Source organism: Chlorocebus sabaeus, chromosome 21, assembly GCF_047675955.1.
Source record: "Chlorocebus sabaeus isolate Y175 chromosome 21, mChlSab1.0.hap1, whole genome shotgun sequence".
Lineage (NCBI taxonomy): Eukaryota > Metazoa > Chordata > Mammalia > Primates > Cercopithecidae > Chlorocebus > Chlorocebus sabaeus.
The window spans coordinates 25,317,641-25,334,792 of record NC_132924.1 but is presented as its reverse complement, the minus strand read 5'-3'; the positions used below and the strand labels follow the sequence as shown (position 1 = coordinate 25,334,792).

The window sequence follows — 17,152 nt, the reverse complement described above, 5'->3', positions numbered from 1 at the left end:
TGCCAGGGCTGCCCTGGAAGAGGGCGACTCCAACCAGAGACAGGTAAGTGGTTTCAACAGGGTGCCAAGCTAGCTGTGCCTCCACTGAGGAGCAACAAGAGGCGGCGCTCCGGTTTGGCAGCCAGAAGGTTCTAGTTTTGCGGTCTATGTGATGTCAGTTAATTTCCTTGGCCCTCTGTTTCCTCAGCTATAGGAATGAAAAGGCTGTCCTTATTCTTCTCTGATTATAGTAGGATGTCATAATAGCTGGTGTTAATCTTGTTTATCTAAAGTTACCTTGTCTGTTTATTACCTTTATGATGTAAAAGGTGAACGTTAACACAGGAGGGAGCTGGTGAGTGATTTCTGTTAACTTTCGTGCTTGAGATTGAAATAACAAGATTCCTTTCTTTCTTCCTTGGGGAGCTGTGAGCAGGATTGCCTAGAAAAAGGCTGCTTTGGGAGGAAAATGGAAGCATTAGGGGAGGAGGAAAAAGGTGAGGCAGGAGAGCATATGGTTGGAGCAAGCTAATTAATCTGAAGTTTCAATCTAGCTTGGTAACATTTGCTCCCACACATCATGACCAGAAATTAGACTCCTAATTCAAGCCACCTTTTGGGAAATTTACATAAAACAGTGAATTGAGAAGAGTGTGTATATCCTACTGTCATAAGGTTGGAGTAAGGAGTAGTTGAGATAATTTAAAGATATACTTAGAATGGTCCCTCACAGCAACAACCAAGTAATACTAGTTTATTCTTAGCTTCTCAACAATCAGAAAAGTAAAGTTGGGATATGAAGGTAATCGAAAATCAAATGCAAAGATGCCTTTGGATCATCTGTATCAGAGGGCAGCACAGCAGGCCTCACTGCCTGTTTTTATAGTCTTTCATTGGAACATAGGCTGATCTGCTTCCTTAGCATCTGTGGCTGCTTCTGTGCCACAGCAGCCAAGCTGAGTAGCTGTGGCAGGGACCGTATGGCCCAAAGTCTAAAATATTTACTCTCTGGCCCTTATAGAAGTGTCCCTGATCTACATCATTGTTATGTTTTTACCTTGCTTTGTTCTTTAACACAGAAGTTCCTAGATGAATGATGTTTTTTTAATTTTTTTATGGTTTTTTTTTTTTTTTTTTTGAGACGAAGACTTACTCTGTTGCCCAGGCTGGAGTGCAGTGACACGATCTTGGCTCACTGCAAGCTCCGCCTCCCGGGTTCAGGCCATTTTCCTGCCTCAGCCTCCCAAGTAGCTGAGACTACAGGTACTCACTGCCACGCCCGACTAATTTTTGTATTTTTAGTAGAGACGGGATTTCACCGTGTTAGCCAGGATGGTCTCGATCTCCTGACCTCGTGATCCACCCACCTCAGCCTCCCAAAGTGCTGGGATTACAGGCGTGAGCCACTGCACCCGGCCCTTTTTTTTTTTTTTTTTTTTTTTTTTAAATTAAAAGTGAGGGCTTTTATATCAGTTAGGGCTCTTTTATGACTATAGCTAAAAAGTAGTGAGAGAAAAACTCTTAGCTTCTACTTACACTGTTTAAGTGGAAGTGCTTCCGTGGAACAAAACCAGATGTTATTAGTTGCCTATTCTGGAATCCTGTTTCTAGCCAACACTACTGCCTGGCCTACCTTTAGAATATAAGTAACATTCCTAAGGACAAACCCCTGACTGCAGGGAGGCACCACTTCAAGCGGGTCTCACGGTTCAGCAGTGGACTTGGAGTTGTGATGTTTATCATGGTTATTGACCAAGGCCTGTGATCATAAGCTAACTCTTTTCTAATCCTGTTAGAAAACTTGATCTCCTAAATAAAGATTAAATGCCTGTCTTGCATATTAAGATAGGTTTAACTTAATATATTATCATTAGTTTTTTAAAATATATAAGGTATGGTAATTTTATATTATTAATTCTCCAACACTTGAGGCATTTCTGTTGTTTAAGGAGCATTTCGTTAGGGACACTACACTTTTCAAAAATCTAAGATTAGGTAGAAGTATTTAATTTAGGGTTGATATCTGAATGTTCTTAAATGCTTGTAGATGATGTTGAAGAAAATTTCTGATATGAATAATCAGTGATTTTCATTACTAAGGTAAAAGACATGATAAAAAAATCATACAGATAGATTTTGAGATATGAAATATGTCAACATACTACAGTTAGCATACAGAATCAGCATTTCATTGGTAGGACATTTTCCTCAATTTTCTAAAGCCAGCATTTCAATTGACTTTTCCAGACCATATTTGAAGATGTTAGTGGTTTTGGTGCCTGGCATCGAAGATGGTGTGTTCTTTCTGGAAACTGTATATCTTATTGGACTTATCCAGATGATGAGAAACGAAAGGTAATTTAAATAGTACTGTTTAGTGGTGAAAGCCCTGATTGACTTTCATGTAGTGTTCATGCAAATGTTCCCTCTGGCCCCTATCACTCACCCAAATTAATAACCCTTTTATGTACTCACTAAGCCATTAAAAATGTTCTTGTTGGCCGGGCACAGTGGATCATGCCTGTAATCCCAGCACTTTGGGAGGCCGAGGCGGGCAGATCACCTGAGGTCAGGAGTTCGAGACCAGCCTGGCCAACATAGTGAAATCCTGTCTCTGCTAAAAACACAAAAACTAGCTGGGTGTGGTGGCAGGTGCCTGTAATCCCAGCTATTCAGGAGGCTGAGGCAGGAGAATCGCTTGGATCCTGGAGGCCAAGGTTGCAGTGAGCCGAGATCACACCACGACCCTCCAGCCTGAGCTACAGAGCAAGACTCCACCTCAAAAAAAAAGTTTTTGTTGTAGGTGTGTGTGTGTGTGATATACCTTTACAATTTTTATATCCTATCCATTCCCTGTAATTTGACCACTCTTAAAATGGCTTAACATGTATATTTTTCCTTCTTTTCTACTGGATGTTTAATTATATTTTTTGTTGACATTTGAAGTTGGAAATGTTTTAAATTTAATTTTTATCTTATTAGTTAGGGTAAAACAGCAATGGAAACCCACCCACAGGAACAGTGGTTTGTATTTTGTTTCTAAAATTTAACAATAGGATTTTGTGTAATAAATTTTATCATGTTTTTAAAGAAGTTAGTATTATTGCCCGAGTAAGATTATTTATTATCCCCAAACTGGAAAATAGAAATAAGCAGAATTAAAAAGAAAATCATCCATAACAGACATAGCTATTGCTCATATTTTGGTTAGATATCTTTTCAAACTTTAAAAATGTATAATATATAATAATTATTCATTTATGAATCTTTTTAAAAGGAAAAGCATGCTTTTTATAATCTGATTTTTTACTTGATAAAATATTCTAACGTCTTTCGTTATCAGTAAAGATAAGTCTATAATGCTGCTTTGGATAGCTATGTGTGTTACACTGTAGTCATTACAATTATTAATATTTTAAAATTTTATTGTGAAATGTTGGAGACATTCAAAAGGGCATAAAATAATTTCATCAACCTCTGTGTTATTATTCCAGTTGAAGCTCCCCATATAATTCTCTCTCCTGCAGAGATAACCACTATCCTAAACTTGTTTATTGTTCCCATGCACTTATTTAAAGTTTTATTATTCAGATTGAATATCCCTTATTCATAATCCTTGGGATTCAGAGGTGTTTCAGATTTGGGATTTTTTTTCAGGTCTTGGTATATTTGCATTATACTTGCCAGTTAATTATCTCCTAATCCAAAAATCGAAAATCTGAGATGCTCCAATGAGCATTTCTCCTTTAAGCATCGTGTTGACTCTCAGAAAGTTTTGGATTTTGGAGCAATTCAGATTTCAAGATTTTCAGATTTTGGATATTTAACCTGTACGTGTATATAAGCAATATATGTTGCTGCAATTGCATGTTTTTAAACATTATACAGATAATAACATACTGTATGTATCATTCTGCAACTTGCCTTTTTTGGGTCGGTATGGTTTGTGAAATTTGTCTAGGGTGGTATATGTAGCTTTAGTGTGTCCCCTTTTCTCTGTATAGTATACTTTTGTAAGAACACATTACAATTTATCCATTCTCCTGTTTAGAGACCCTTAGATTATTTCTAAATTGTTGTATACAGACAATGCTGCTGTGATTCACTTTCTTCTTATTTTGTTTTGGTTTGTACCTTTTACAGCCCACATGCAGGAAGATTTAGTTTCTTGTACACATGGATGAGAGTTCTTTTTTGAATGTTATCTAGTAGCAGAATTGCTGGGTTGTAGGGTTTGCACATCTACAACTTGATTTTGTCAAATGAGTCTCCAAAGTGGTTGAACGATTTTCCATTCCCACCAGGAGTATTTGAGAGTTCTCAGCTTTTCATATTCCCACCAACACATCATATGTCAGCCTTTTAAACTTCCATCAGTATGATTGATGTGAAATGTACTCTTATTTTAAAAATTTTTGTGTCTTCTTGATTACTAGACTAAGTATCTTTTCTAAGCATAAGAGTGTGTATGGCCATTTATATTTTCTCTCCTATGAACTGATTGTCTATATATTATTCATTTTAATATTTTTTGATACATTGCAATTATATTTCCCTAGTCTTAGGCTTGGCATATCTTTTAATTTATCTTTTTAGTGTCTTTTTATGCACAGACTTTTCTAATGTTAAGGTAATCAGACCTGCCAGTCTATTGCTTTGTGCTTTTTAGGGTCTAATTTAAGAAACTATCCTTATCCTGGAGTCAAAGATTTCTTTTATACCTCTTTCTAAAGTTATAAAGTTTTATACTTCATATTTAATTTCCCTAGAATTGATTTTTTTTTTTTTCACCTGGATAACCAGTTGTGCCACCATCATTGAATGGTTGGTTCTTTCCCCACTGTGTTAGGTCATTCTTGCATTGCTATGAGGAAATACCCAAGACTGGGTAATTTTTAAATTGGCTCCTGGTTCTGCAGGCTATACTGGAAGCATGACACTGGCATCTGCTCAGCTTCTGGGGAGGCCTCAGGGAGCTTTTACTCACAGCGGAAGGTGAAGTGGGAGCAGGTGCATCACATGGTAAAAGCATGAGTGAGCAAGCAAGCGAGCAAAGGGAGGTACCATACATTTTTAAACAATCAATTCATGTGAGAATTCATTCACTATTTGAGGACAGCACCAAGGGGATTTCTTGAGAAATCCACCCCCGTGATCCAGTCACCTCCCACTAGGCCCCACCTCCAACACTGGGGATTACAATTCAACATGTGATCTGGGTGAAGACAAATATCCAAACTATATCATTCACTGATCCACAATGCCATTTCTCATGTGTATCAAGATGTCGTTATATGTGTAGGTTTATTTTTAGGCTCACTGTTATGTTTCCTTTGGTTTGTTTCCCTATCCCAATCTCAATGACCATAGCTTTAAAATAAATCTTAATGTCTGCTAAGGCAGGTCTCCTAACTTACGCAGTAATGTATAGTAGTTCCCCCTTATCCTCAGTGGATGCGTTCCAAGACCACCAGTGAATGCATGAAACCATGGATAAGTACCAGACCCAGCTGCCATCAATCACAACACGCTTCTGTTGATGTGTTACACCCACAAATTTAATGCCTTTTCTATTTTAATTAAGCACTTACCATGTACTGTGGTGGTAACTTTTGCAGTTGGAGATGCGATAACGAAACTAGCATGAATTTCTTTTTCTTTCCTCACAATTTCATGGATAGAAGATTTATTCTTACTGTGTAGATCTTGGCAACCTCAGCATACGATTTTTTTCTTTCCGTATTAAGTTGAAGACTTTCACCTTTTCACATAAAGGAAGCACTTTATGATTTGTCTTTGGCGTATCTACTCTTGTACTTTGGGGACCTTATTAAGTCAGATAGGGGCTACTTGAACACAAGCACTGCATACTATAGCCGTTCATCTTTTTTTTTTTTTTTTTTTTTTTTTGAGACAGAGTCTCGCTCTGTTGCCAAAGCTGGAGTGCAGTGATGCGATCTTGGCTCACTGCAAGCTCCGCCTCCCAGGTTCACGCCATTCTCCTGCCTCAGCCTCCCGAGTAGCTGGGACTACAGGCGCCCACCACCATGTCCGGCTAATTTTTTGTATTTTTTTAGTAGAGACGGGGTTTCACCGTGTTAGGCAGGATGATGTCGATTTCAGTTGATCTTAGAACGCTGCTAAGTGACTGCTGAGCAGGTAGCGGGTACAGCGTGGATACGCTGGATGAAGGGAGGATCCATATACCAGGTGCAATGGCAGGAGATTTCATCATGCTGCTTAGAATGGCATGCAGTTTAAAACTTATGAATAGTTTTTCTATAATTTTTCTTTTAATATTTTTTAACTATGGTTGACTGTGGGTAATTGAAGCTATGGAAAGTGAAACCATGGATAAGCGGGGGCTACTGTATGACTCTTCTTGGTCCTTGCTTTTTCCTTACACCGCGCGCGCGCGCGCACACACACACACACACACACACACACACACCCACCGCCGTCACCTCATGGAAATATACATACAGATACAACCATCAATAATAACTAAATTAACGTAGTTAAGGAAAGTATAATACTCAGGTCGTATCTTAGCTAATGTTTTCCAGTATGCTCACAGTGGAGGCATTTTCATGGCAGTTAGATAATCTTTGGGTTAAGTTTAAAGATTTCATGCGTAGTTGAGGAGTCAAGCATTATTCAAAGAGACTTTACACATCCCTTCCTTCCATTCCCAGAATGTTTCACTTTTTTCTTTTTTTTTTTTTTTGAGACAGGGTCTCACTCGGTCACCCAGGCTGGAGTGCAGTGGAGCGGTCTCGGCTCACTGCAACCTTTGCCTCCTGGGCTCAAGCGATTCTCTGCCTCAGCCTCTGGAGTAGCTGGGACTACAGGCAAGCACCACCACACACGGCTAATTTTTGTATTTTTGGTAGAGATGGGGTTTCACCATGTTGGCCAGGCTGGTCTCAAACTCTTGAGCTCAAAGCGATCCACCCGTCTCCGCCTCCTGAAGTGTTGGGATTACGGGCATGAGCCACTGCACCCAGCCCTGTTTTGCATTTTATAATTGAAAATGTTCAAATGTACACAAAGAAAAAATAGTATAATGAACTTCCAGCTTAATTAATTATTCATTTTCAGGTTTCATTTATCTCCCCACAACACGCATGCATTTTTGTTTTGTTTTGTTTTGTTGCTTTGCTAGGGTGTTTTAAAACAAATACCAGAATTTATATTCTGTCATTTCTAGGTTGCAGGTCTTAGTGTTGGCAAATGCCCCAAGGGAAGTCAGGGTTTCAGACTAGCTTAATATTCTTCATTCTCCTTTGCTCATTGATTTTGACCTTTGAAGGATTTTTCTACTTCTTGTCAATTTAATTATCTAGCATTTGGCGGCTTATATAATGAGAGGACTTTCAGACTATTTAATGTATCATATTTGCTGGAAACAATACCATGATTTATTTAAATAGTTCCGTATTACTGTCATTTAATTTGTTTAGAATTTTTTGCTATTATGAAAAAACAGTGACTACACATATTAGAATCTGTGTGTACATATTTATATACTTAGGATAAATTTAGTTGGAACTGTAGGATCAGAAAATGCTCATTGTTAATGGTTTTTGATTACTGTTATCAAGTTGCCTACCAGTAATAGATCATATTATACTTTCACCAGTGATGCATAAGAATCTGTGTTACTCACTCCCTAACCAATTAACAGAGGTTGTTACTGTTTTTTCCAGACTTAGCCAATCTAAGATTTTAAAATGGTGTATTCTATTTTTATTTTTTAAAATTCTAATAGAGTTGACACACTTATTGGCTGTTGGCTCATGTGTGCCTATATGTGTTTCTTTTCCCATTTTCAGGACCATTTGGTCTCGTGAATGTTTTCCTCCACTTTGACTTGTGTCATAGGAATTCATGGCTACCAACAATCCAGGGCAATTGCCTGCCCTTATCTTTTATAGATATATAAAGAAATATTTGCACATGAAATCCAATGTCTAGGTTTCCTTTTATAGAAAGGGGAGAAGTGGGTAAGTTACAGATAACAGGCAGTTGGGTGTGTTTCTCATTGTTATAGCTGGTTTTGGTACCTGGGGCTCATTATACTGTTGTTTGTATTTTTTATTTGAAGTTCACCATAATAAAGTGCTTTTTAGGATAGCTGGCAAGAGCTACCAGTTGATATTTTTGGGTTTTATTTTTATGTCTAGCTAGGAACAATAATAAATGTTAAATATGTTTCTCTAAGCCCAGCGTAACTAAATTTTAACTTTTAAATGAATAGCTTTTTAATTTTAATTTTAATTTGTACCAACTTAAATGCTGCTTAATACTTACTGACTTAGTCTTATTTTCTACTGATTTCTCTTAATTTGTTTTTAAAGAATCCCATAGGAAGGATAAATCTGGCTAATTGTACCAGTCGTCAGATAGAACCAGCCAACAGAGAATTTTGTGCAAGACGCAACACTTTTGAATTAATTACTGTCCGACCACAAAGAGAAGATGACCGAGAGACTCTTGTCAGCCAATGCAGGGACACACTCTGTGTCACCAAGTATGTATTGGCCTATAAATATTTCGATCAACTAAGCAATTGATTGCCCACTATGTACACTATGTACTTACCACTAAGAAATATCAGAGATGGTCCTTGATGTTGAAAAGGGCACAGCCTTAGTGAGAAAACAAAACACACACAAAGCAGTAAGTGAACCATCTATAATAACTAAATTAACATAGTTAAGGAAAGTATAATACTCAGGTCGTATCTTAGCTAATGTTTTCCAGTATGCTCACAGTTGAGGCATTTTCATGGCAGTTAGATAATCTTTGGGGTAAGTTTAAAGACTTCATGCGTAGTTGAGGAGTCAAGCATTATTCAAAGAGACTTTACACATCCCTTCCTTCCATTCCCAGAATAACCTCATGCAATCAGATGACTCACAAAAACAATCTCATTCTATTCTGCAAATTTCTGGATGGAGATTAACAGAATAAAACTTTTGGGGGTACCCCTTTTTTAATTAACCCTGAGCTCCAGTGTAAGATACAAAGGCTTATTGCTAAGATTCTGAGATAGGTTTCTTTGCTTGGATGCCTAAGAGAAGCTTGAAGACCAACTTCAGTGTACAGAGTTGTCATTAGGTACAAAAGTTAGAATTTGGTAAGATCTTTAGTAATTAGGCTGTTGCTGGATATTGCAGATGGAGGGAGATTGGTAGGACTACCTTTATGAGTTTCTAATGTGAAAATATTAGAAAGCTACAGCCAGGAGACACAATACTAAAGTAGAACAAAGTTGCCCAGAGACTGCCAATTTGTTTTAAAATAGCTAGATAGAAGACCCATTTGTTGGAAAATTTTGATGTCTAGATTACTTTCAGATTTATTCATTTTAACTCATTCTTTCAGGGGTCTTCTATGCAGTGGTGGAATCAGACAGGGCAGGACAGGCAAAATGGATTTCTAATCATTTTGTTTGATAGTGACCTGTCCATGGCCATGGTCAGTGGAGGAACCAACCAAAGTGCAGTATCCAGATAGTTCTTGACCACAGCAGCCCACTTCAGCCATTTTGAATATCACTCACATTTTTTGTATAACCTTATTTTTCACTGGTTGCATAAACTCTCTTAGACTTCTCTGTAGACCTTCCCCTGTGATTAAAAAAAAAAAATAGCCAGATTACATGTTGCTTTAATTACTCTGTGCCTCATTTACTTGTGGTCTTTCTTACTATAAAATTATAACTTGGATAGGTACCCTTCGCTCAAGCATATGAGGGTGGTACATTCTCAATTCAGTCTTGGCTGAGTCTTCAGCTTTGCTTGGTGGCCTAAATTTTATTTAACTTTTTTGATGGTGAGAATATAAACATTCTGCAGTTCTGCATTCTCCTTTGCCTCACTGAACTGTTTCCTTACAGGACCTTGGGCCTTTTGGACTTAGGCCTTTTACTTGAATTTAATGTACCTCATTTTCATTTCTACTAACTAAGTTTGCTGTCAATGCTAACAATTTATCTTCTAATCTCTACTGCATACTTCAAAACAGAGAGTACACATTGAAACCAGAATGTTTTACCACATGGGGAGGCAGTAGTTACAGTGGAGCTTTGAGGTCAACAGATTTAAGTTTAAATCCTGACTCATCAAATGTAACCATGGCAGGTCACTTAACTTTGCTGGCCCTCTGAAATCTTCTGTGTCAAAAAGGAAAGATAAACTCGACAATGACAATAGAGTTTTAGTTTTTGTTTTTGTTTTTGTTTTTGTTGTTTTAAGCCTCTTGAACCAGAATAGGTTCACAGAGACTTCAGACAATAGAGATGAATGAGTAAAACACACTTAGCACAGTTTCGAGTACATGGAATGAGCTTAACAAGTGGTGGCTATTATAAGTGCAGTACTTTCTTCATTGACTACTAGAAGGTGATAAACTCCACTTATTCATATTTACACCATTTCTAGTACTAATGGGGAGAACTTATAAAGTTGTAGAATGAGTGCAATGTAAAAACCTAATGGCTGGCCGTTCCCTAGAAGGATGTTCGGGCTATGAGTTAGGGAATCCCCCCTTCCTTACTCTGGCCTGCCCCGTCAACTAGTTATTCATTTAACTTGTAACTAAATATGGATGCAAGGAAAATATTCCTAATATGGACAGAGAGGTAAGGATAGACAAAGTCTTAGGATCTTTAGATAGTTTGTTATAAATACCATGTTCTACTAATATAGTAGGATAAATCTAATGGGAGACAGTGCAAAATAATATTACCTGTAGAGCCAGGTGAAGGATCATGAGTCTGTGATTGCAGCTGTTGGGGAACCTGACTCTGAAGATTATATTAGGAGTGCCCATATTCAGGGAGTGCCTATATTCAGGCCTTCGGTGCTCTTGCTGAGAAGTTGCCCATACTCAGTGGGTGTCCTATACCATCAGGTTACCCAGGCCACACACTACCTGTATAAAACACCTGTTGGAAACACCATCCTTTACCAAGTGTAATTAGTGTAAGTTAGCATCAGTTAACCAAACTGGGGATAATTTTCCTCTGTTTTATTTGGAGATGCACCTCACTAAGTGGCTCTGGATTAGCATCTATAAAAGGTGGTTAAAGGTAATTCATTTACTGGTTTATTTAGTTATTTTTTTCCCTAGCAAGAGTAAATGGGGGTATGGAATGGGGGGAGAAGAATTCTGACCTCTTTGGTTGTTTGTTCCTGTAGGAACTGGCTGTCTGCAGATACTAAAGAAGAGCGGGATCTCTGGATGCAAAAACTCAATCAAGTTCTTGTTGATATTCGCCTCTGGCAACCTGATGCTTGCTACAAACCTATTGGAAAGCCTTAAACTGGGAAATTTCCATGCTATCTAGAGGTTTTTTGATGTCATCTTAAGAAATACACTTAAGAGCATCAGATTTACTGATTGCATTTTATGCTTTAAGTATGAAAGGGTTTGTGCCAATATTCACTATGTATTATGCAGTATTTATATCTTTTGTTTGTAAAACTTTAACTGATTTCTGTCATTCATCAATGAGTAGAAGTAAATACATTATAGTTGATTTTGCTAAATCTTAATTTAAAAGCCTCATTTTCCTGGAAATCTAATTATTCAGTTATTCATGACAATATTTTTTTAAAAGTAAGAAACTCTGAGTTGTCTTCTTGGAGCTGTAGGTCTTGAAACAGCAACGTCTTTCAGGGGTTGGAGACAGAAACCCATTCTCCAATCCCAGTAGTTTTTTCGAAAGGCTGTGATCATTTATTGATGATGATACGTCTTATTACTAGGGTACTGAAAAAAATGTCTAAGGCCTTTACAGAAACATTTTTAGTGATGAGGATGAGAACTTTTTCAAATAGCAAATATATATTGGCTTAAAGCGTGAAGCTGCCTTCAGAAAAGAGATGTGGATATAGGAGGCAATGTGTGAGACTTGGGGGTTCAATATTTTATATAGAAGAGTTAATAAGCACATGGTTTACATTTACTCAGCTATATATGCAATGTGGTGCACATTTTCATAGAATTCTGGCTTCATTACGATCATTATTTTTACTGCATAGCTTACAGACTTAGCATATTAGTTTTTTCTACTACAACAAGTGTAAATTGAAAAATCTTTATATTAAAAAAGTAAACTGTTATGAAGCTGCTATGGACTAATAATACTTTGCTTGCCAAAGTGTTTGGGTTTTGTTGTTGTTTGGTTTTTTTTTTTGGTTCATGAACAATAGTGTCTAGAAACCCATTTTGAAATTGGAAAATTATTAAGTCACGTATCACCTTTAAACGCCTTTTTTTAATTATAAAATATTGTAAAGCAGGGTCTCAACTTTTAAATACACTTTGAATTTCTTCTCTGAATTATTAAAGTTCTTTATGACCTCATTTATAAACACTAAATTCTGTCACCTCCTGTCATTTTATTTTTTGTTCATTCAAATGTATTTTTTCTTGTGTATATTATAAAAATATATTTTATGAGCTCTTACTCAAATAAATACCTGTAAATGTCTAAAGTTATCAGTTGTTTAGGAAGCACTGTTTCAGTGTGTGGTATGGTTGCTCTGCATCCCTGGGCTGGGAGCTTCTTGTGGGTACTGTGCTGACAATGTCTCATCCATCTTTTTCTCTCTACCCAGTTTGGCTTATTGTGTGTTCTTAGGGCCGCTCTTGAATGCATAAGTGAATGAAGGATCTATTTCTGAGGCATTTCAACTGAATATGGTAATTGGATGTGCATTTGAGGAGAGGGAGTATAATTCCCAAGTCTTTAGCAGATACTGAATGGATGAGTGATATCATCAGCCAGACAGGGAATAGGTTTGATGGGACTGATGAGAAGGTCCCTTGTATTTATTTATAGACTTGCATTTATTTTTGAGTAGGCCTTCAAAGGGCACAAAAGCATGGTACAAAATTCAGAATGCACAAAGAAGGTAAAGTTAAAAAGCAAGTCTTCTCCCACTGTCATAACTACTTTTACCAATGTTTATGTCCTGCCAGAGGACACCACACATGTTGCATAGAAATATTTATATTCTTTTGTTCATAAAAATATTCTATACATACCATTTATTGTAAGTTAAAAAGTATAACAGTATTCCTTAGAGATCATCTTAATATATAGATAGTATTTATAAAATTCAACTTTAGAAGAAATTTAGTTTAAGGTGATTGTGGGACCTCAAGCTAGAAATACTCCGTAAACAGTAGAAAATGTCACCTGAAGATTTTCAGTGTCATCTGCCTAAGGGGGATTGTTGAAACTATTGGAGTGAATAAGATCATCCAGGGAATATGATGTGGGAAGAGAAGAAAGAAAAAAAGGAACACTGTTCTTTATTTTTTGAAACAGAGTCTCACTCTCTCCCCCAGGATGGAGTGCAGTGGCACAGTCTCAGCCCACTGCAACCTCTGCTTCCCAGGTTCAAGTGGTTCTCATGCCTCAGCCTCCCAAGTAACTGGGATTACAGGCACGCACCACCACGCCCAGCTAATTTTTGTATTTTTAGTAGAGATAGGGTTTCACTATGTTGGCCAGGCTGGTCTTGAACTCCAGACCTCCAGTGATCCTCCTGCCTTGGCCTCCTAAAGTGCTGAGATTACAGGTGTGAGCCACCACGACTGTCCTGAACACTGTTCAGGACAGTAGAAAAGACAAGTCTAATGATTGTCTTCTATGAAGGAAAAACAAGAATGGTGTCTGGTGAGACCAAAGAAGAAAATATTTTGACTGGGTACGGTGGCTCACACCTGTAATCCCAGCACTTTGGGAGGCTGAGGTGGGTGGATGACCTGAGGTCAGGAGTTTGAGACCAGCCTGGCCAACATGGTGAAACCTTGTCTCTACCAAAAATATAAACAATTAGCTGGATGTGGTGGCACGTGCCTGTAATCCCAGCTACTTGGGAGGCTGAGGCAGGTGAATCACTTGAACCCAGAAGGCAGAGGCTGCAGTGAGCCGAGATTGTGCCACTGCACTCCAGCCTAGGCAACAGAGTGAGACTGTCTCAAGAAAAAAAAAAAGAAAAAAGATTCTAACCACAGAGTCACAAAGCAGAACAAAGATAATGTGAATTGAAATTTGGAGGCCGGGCGCGGTGGCTCAAGCCTGTAATCCCAGCACTTTGGGAGGCCGAGGCGGGCGGGTCACGAGGTCAGGAGATCGAGACCATCCTGGCTAACATGGTGAAACCCCATCTCTACTAAAAAAATACAAAAAACTAGCCAGGCGAGGTGGTGGGCGCCTGTAGTCCCAGCTACTTGGGAGGCTGAGGCAGGAGAATGGCGTAAACCCGGGAGGCGGAGCTTGCAGTGAGCTAAGATCCGGCCACTGCACTCCAGCCCGGGTGATAGAGCGAGACTCCGTCTCAAAAAAAAAAAAAAAAATTTGGAGCAGTCAGTTGAACAAAATGGTTTGATAAAAAATCAGGTTACAAGAGAATCTGTATAGAAAAAGAATGACAAAATTGATTGCATTAAAAAAATCTGATAAATGTCTAAAGTTAAAACACTAAGCAACAAAGGGAGAATATTTATAACATTGATATTTAATAAGGCATTGATATGCAAAAACATTAAGAGCTCCTGCGCAGCTGTGGTGGCTCATGCCTGTAATCGCAGCACTTTGGGAGGCTGAGGTGGGAGAATCACTTGAGGCCAGGAGTTCAAGACCAGCCTGGGCAACATAGCAAGACCTTGTCTCTACAAAAAAAATGAAAAAATTAGCCGAACATGTTGGCACATGACTAGTCTCAGCTACTTGTGAGGCTGAAGTGAGAGGATTGCTAGACCCCAGGAGGTGAAGACTACAGTGAGCTGTGATCACACCACTGCACTTCAGTCTGGGCAACAGAACGAAACCCTGTCTCTGAAAAAAAAAAAAAAACCCAAAATTAAAAAAATAAAAAGAACCAACAAGTGGTTCATTGTTATCGCATTGGGAATTAGGTAAAAGAAAAACAAAAGAGCTCCTATGACTGGCTGGCTGTGAGCATTTACTATGTGCCAGGCGTTATTCTTGGTGTTTTACATGCAGTATCTCAGATCATCTTCATAAGACCTTATCAAATAAGCACTGAAGCTAAAGTTTTGGTCACTTTTCTGAGGCCCCACGTTGAGCAAGTGGCAGACCAGGATTTGCACTCAGTCTACTCCAGAATCCACATACACTCTGATGTTTCTCAAATAAGTAAGAAAAAGAAAATTTAACCTAAAGAAGAGGGGCAAATAGTATTAGCAGGAATTGCATACACACAAATTCAAAGAGCCGGCAAACATGTAAAAATAATACTAATAAAAATACAGATTTAAATGGCAATGGGTTGTTGGCCCACAGGTGGTGAAACTATAACCAACATTACTGAGAAACTTACGCTCTTGGTGGGAATAGAAACTGAAACAGACTGCTTGGATGGCAACTTGGTAACTTCCAGGAATCTACTAACACGCAGGATCAGATTGTCAAATCTGACTTCCATGCATCAGAGATCTTACTCATATCAAGTTTTCCTCATAGTTTCAAGGACACAAGGAATCAAAAAGTCCTGGCAAAGCAAGGAGAGGCCTGCGTCATCCTGCATGCCTCCCAGGCTCTCGTTCCCACAGGAGACACCTGCTCTGTGGCCCAGGGTAATAGATGAGACCTCAAGGGAGGTTTGCGGTCCTCTCACTCAGCAGGGAGGCCTTAGGTATGGAAACATTGCATTTTATACCCTAGGTGGTATAGTTTTGGTGACTCTCTTAGGAGTCTTGTCTTACAAATCCATAAATTCTAAGTTTATTTGCTGTAAGCAACCCTTAACCAGCCATATCCTACTAAGCACATTCCACAGATAAAGAGTTCTCTCAGCAAATACCATTTGTCTATTTACTAGGAGATTCAGTTCTTAGGATGTTTACCAGGAATTTCCTTTACTAAAATCAAAGGCCAGCTGTGCTAACTCCCCACTTCTCAGACAAGCTTGCATGTGAGCAGAGATATATATAAAAGTCACTTCTCAGACAAGCTTGCATGTGAGCAGAGATATATATAAAAGTATGATCATTACAATACTGTTTTTATCTATCATCTATCCATCTTCTATCTATCATCTATCTGTTTATACAGAGTCTCTGTCACACAGGCTGGAGTGCAGTGGTGTGATCTCAGCTCACTGTAACCTCTGTCTCCCTGGTTCAAGCAATTCTACCTCAGCCTCCAGAGTAGCTGGGATTACAGGTGCCCGCCCCCACGCCTGGCTAGAGACAGTTTTTAAAGGGAAAAAAATAGAAACCAATAGTGAAAAAATGAATAATCTGCAAGCCCATTAGCAGGAAATTCTGGTACATTTTTCCTACAAGACACCATGTAGTGGTCAAAAAGAATGAAGCAAGTGTATATCTATATATTGACTTGGAAAATTTTCCAGAGCAACTTATGGGGGAATGGGATATACCACACAACATGGAACCATGTATGTAACATAGATGCACATAAATAGATAAAAGTGTGAAAGAAACCACATGAAGTACATGGGGAAAAAGTTGGGAGCAGTGTGGGGTGGAGGGATGCTTTGACCTTTGACTCTGTTTTTAGAGTATTTGATATGTTTACAATGAGAGTATTTTCATATATCACTCATATATGTGGGCTTACGAACACTTCAAAAATAAAATCAAAATGAAAAATTGAGTGAATGGAAGACCGAATAGAGATTTTAGGATATTGGATTGTGAAGAGAAAGACCTAACTGGGACAATAGTTTGGTGGGAAAACATTCAGGGAAGGATATTGTCGGGACTCAGAAAACAATACTCCAAAAAGAAGGTCTCAGAAGCAAGAGTTTTTCTCTGATCTTCTCCCACCCTCCTGTGTCTCAGTCCCATTCTCCGCCAGGGATAGCCATGGAAACTAGAGCCCCTCTTCCCCACGGTGAGTTGTAGAAACAACAACCTCTTTTCTCTAAAGCCAGCCACAAAACCTAAACATGTTTCTCTAACTTTCCCTTTGCCTTTCTGTGTAAAACTGGCCGTAAAGAAATGATCTGACCTACCTTGTTTGAGTGTAGGTCATGAGACCCTCATTCCAGAAAGGGTCCTGCTCCACACCCAGAAGGAAGGAACGCGGCTCAGAGATGCCAAGAAGAATCTAGACAAGCCTTGCTGGCTTTCCCTGCACAGTCTATTCGCATTAGATCTA

The 17,152-nt window shown here is 38.6% G+C and overlaps 1 protein-coding gene across 4 annotated transcripts in view; it reads left to right on the top strand.

Moving 5' to 3' along the window:
• The window catches only part of ANLN (anillin, actin binding protein), a 65,016-nt gene extending 52,524 nt beyond the window's left edge, over positions 1-12,492 (top strand). For all 4 annotated transcript variants that reach the window (XM_007981616.3, XM_007981615.3, XM_007981614.3 and 1 more), the window contains 3 exons: positions 2,227-2,334; positions 8,340-8,512; positions 11,187-12,492. In XM_007981616.3, the coding sequence (XP_007979807.2) occupies positions 2,227-2,334; positions 8,340-8,512; positions 11,187-11,310 (405 nt within the window). In that variant the 3' untranslated portion in view covers positions 11,311-12,492. The remainder of the gene's footprint in view (positions 1-2,226; positions 2,335-8,339; positions 8,513-11,186) is intronic.
• Positions 12,493-17,152: the final 4,660 nt, after the last annotated feature.